Below are 3,562 nucleotides of genomic sequence, written 5' to 3' on the forward strand. Positions count from 1 at the left end.
CCCATAACAGTTACTAACAGCCCCTAGCAACTCCGTCATTCCATAACTATTAAATCCAAATCTGATTGTGCTTTACATTTAGAGAATTTACACACATATATCAAATATAGTAATAATATAAATGAGCACAGAAATTGGCGCTAATTGCCACTGTTGATTGTTGCTAATTGTTAATGATTATTTGATATAAGCACGTATAATTGACGGTCACGAATATGTATCCATTATAGGGTCGGCCAAGCTTCGTTCTGGCTGCTGAATCCCCATTTGGTTAGGGTACAAAGATAAAAATAAAGAGATGTAAAAGTGTTGCAGCAAGAACCTGGACTTATGCACTCATGCCGCCAAAGGGCTTGGCAAACAAGTAACTATATCAAAAATGAATAGCTTACTGTGCCTCGCATAGAGACCCTAAAGCACCCCTGCCCAACCTTTCATTTTGCCCTGACTCGTCCCATTGTCTAACAATGAAAAGGCTGCCACAGAGCGCTTTGTGCCACATGCGACTCATGCCTTAGAAATATAATAAGGCAACATCAACAAGGGCAAACAAACAAGCAGAAGCACACATATAAGTCATAGAGGGACCATGTTACCTCTGACGCACTGACTGCCTGACTGCCTGACTGCCTGACTGCCTGACTGCCTGCCTGACTGACTTGCATCCTTTTTGCACAACTTGCTCGTCCTTAACCTCCTCAACGTCGTCCTCGTCGTCGTCTTCATCATTGTCACCTTGAGCTTTGGGTTATTGGGTTTTTGCACACTCGTCCAAGCGTGTGCCTTGCACTTCACTCGATCTCAGTGTGGAAAACAGCAACAACAACAACAACAGCAGCAACACCAATCCAGTGTGACCACAAGGAATTTCAAATATTCTACAAAAATTTAAATATTGATGGATGCGGCTTGACAGCAACTTTCCTCTGTTTTTGACTCATTCCAATTCCAAAATTCTTTTGTTTTAAGAAATTTATAGCATGCTTCAAGTGTTAACTATTCACATCATCAGATTGTTAAAAATATAAAATATAATTTAATAACTTTTAAATAAATCTTAAAATGTATTTTATAATATATTCGTTTAACTATCAGTCCATGAAGTGAAGAATTCTTTTGGAGCCTTTTACAATTACTAATTCCTAATAAATGTATATACTTATTCGAGAATCCAATGAGACATTACTCAATATAAAACTAAACTAAAGCCTCATGATTACCAATTCAATAAAAACCTAATATATATTAACTAAATTATTAATTATTAATTATTGTTAAACTTGCACTATTAAAAAACTCAAATATGCCTAATAACTTTATTATTCAAATGTGACAATTTAATTGATTTAACCAACAAAAATTGTTTCTTGTGGGAATAAGAAAACAAAATCGATTCCCCAACTGCCTGCAGGAACGAATATGCTCGCATGTTTGTGAGTGAGCGCTGCACAAAAACGGCTGCAAACAAGCAAACAAACAACTTTGACTTTGACTTTCTAACTCTGCCTTCACCCTGCACTTTAGATGCCTCTAAGACCGGCCGCCCCTAGTGCCCCCCATATGGGCGCCTGCGTGTGAGTGTGTGTGTCTCTCACTTAATCGCATGCAAAGGCCAACGAGCATCGAGTCGATAAATATTTGCTTTTGTCAAAATATTCGTGCCTAGTCTCGGGCTCAAAACATTTTCCCATTTTATTTTCAGTTCCTCAGTTTCATTGCGTTTTTTTGGGGTTTTGCTTAATTTTAATCATTGCCTAGAAATTCGAGTCATCGGACTCGAACTTATTGACCAAAGACTTTTTATACCCTCAATCCCTTGAACATGGAAAAGCAGGGTATAATAGCTTTGTGAAAAATAGCAGAGGCGTGTATATATAGGTATGCCTGTCTAAATCCTTTCAAAAAAGTCTAAAAAGCACTTTAAACACAATCTGATGGGCGTACCGAACTCTATCAGAACTGTCGGAATCAATATTATATATCTGTGTATTCTGTGATAGCTGAAAGATTTATAAGTATGTGTAAGGGTTGGATCTTAATTCCAACTAGCATTTGAATCAGCTATGCTTATAATGTAAAATAGCACGACTAATGTATCAGAACTAAATAGGTTTAAGATCAATTTAAAACTATTTTAAGGTCTGCTCCAATTTCCAAGTCTTTCAGAAGTGGCCAGAGGCGACACTTCAACTTTAGCCACAAGATGATGATCAACTGGGGCTTAGTTATCATCCTCCTACTCTATATAGCAGATGAGATGACTGCGTCCCACCACAATCGGTCACATGTACGCATTGTGAACGGAAAATCCATTCATATTGAACAGGCACCTTGGCAAGTTTCATTACAATATTATAACAGACACGTTTGTGGCGGCTCTATTTTGAGCTCAACTGTAATTGCAACTGCCGCACATTGTGTGCAGCAGTTTAATGGCAAACAATTAAGTATTCGCGCAGGATCTACGTTTTGGAAGACTTCAGGACAGCTCGTTAAGGTAAAAAAAGTTACGCTGCATCCTCAGTTTACTGTGAGTCCTATCCAAAACGACATCGCCATTTTGCATTTAACTACGCCACTTCAGTTTAGTCGTGCCATCAAATCGATTCCAATAGCAAACGAAGCGCCTCCACATGGATCCTTTGCTTTTGTTTCAGGCTGGGGTGTTATGAAAGAGGGCACCGACTTAATTTCAAATAACTTGCAATATACGGAACTGAAGATAATGAATCGCAACTTCTGCAGTGATTCCGGATATAGCAAACATCCTAAAGTACTTACAGAAGGCACGCTCTGTGCTGCCGCCGACATTGCAACAGATGCCTGCCAAGGGGATTCTGGCGGCCCGCTAGTGGCATATGGAAAACTAGCTGGTATTGTTTCATGGGGCATCGGATGTGCTAGAATGGAATATCCAGGAGTTTATACCGATGTCTCATACTATAAGGACTGGATACAAAAACAATTGAGAACTAGAAAAAGAAGTACGACAGCAAAATCCACGACAAATGAGTTGAAAAATTAATTTCATTTATCTGAAAGTCTTATATATGATCGTATTTTATTTTCATGATCTGTATCATCGATTTATGTGTTTGCTAAAGTTCAACTTACCAACATTAAAATATATTTGTGTTTTTATATCCCTAGAAATGGGGGCATGACATGTATTCAAAAGCTATGGTACACCTCATTTATGTGTATATTAAAAGATTCGATCCACCAAGCTCGGCAAAAACTTGGGTATGCTTAAATAACTACAGTGATACTAGTTCAGAAAGCAACTATTGACTAGCCGATACCCCGAAAGCAATATGTGAACAGCCGTGCATTACTCCATTATAGGTTATTCTTCAAGAAACGTTGGCAAGCTTTTGTAACTAAATAATATCGGTTACGTTTTTGAAGCTAGTCAGTTAGCTTTGCATTTACTTTAATTAGTATTTTAAAGAATTTCTAAGTATACTTCGTAGTTTGTAGCATAACTTTTTGAGCAAAAATGGTACATATCACAGATAGATCAATGCTACCTCGCCTACTGAAATGGCCATATTAAGTATAC

The 3,562-nt window shown here is 37.9% G+C and overlaps 1 protein-coding gene across 1 annotated transcript; it reads left to right on the forward strand.

Moving 5' to 3' along the window:
- The first annotated feature begins 2,145 nt into the window (after window positions 1–2,145).
- Window positions 2,146–3,138, forward strand: LOC111599681 (trypsin beta-like). The gene has a single exon (XM_023315387.2). The coding sequence runs from the start codon at window positions 2,204–2,206 to the stop codon at window positions 3,023–3,025; it is 822 nt and encodes a 273-aa protein (XP_023171155.2). The 5' UTR covers window positions 2,146–2,203; the 3' UTR covers window positions 3,026–3,138.
- Window positions 3,139–3,562: the final 424 nt, after the last annotated feature.

This window comes from Drosophila hydei, unplaced genomic scaffold (assembly GCF_003285905.1).
Source record: "Drosophila hydei strain 15085-1641.00,03,60 unplaced genomic scaffold, DhydRS2 tig00000060-arrow-pilon, whole genome shotgun sequence".
NCBI lineage: Eukaryota > Metazoa > Arthropoda > Insecta > Diptera > Drosophilidae > Drosophila > Drosophila hydei.

Coding starts and splice junctions, on each gene's coding strand:
- LOC111599681 (XM_023315387.2), top strand. CDS start 2,204: ATGATGATCAACTGGGGCTTAGTTATCATCCTCCTACTCTATATAGCA.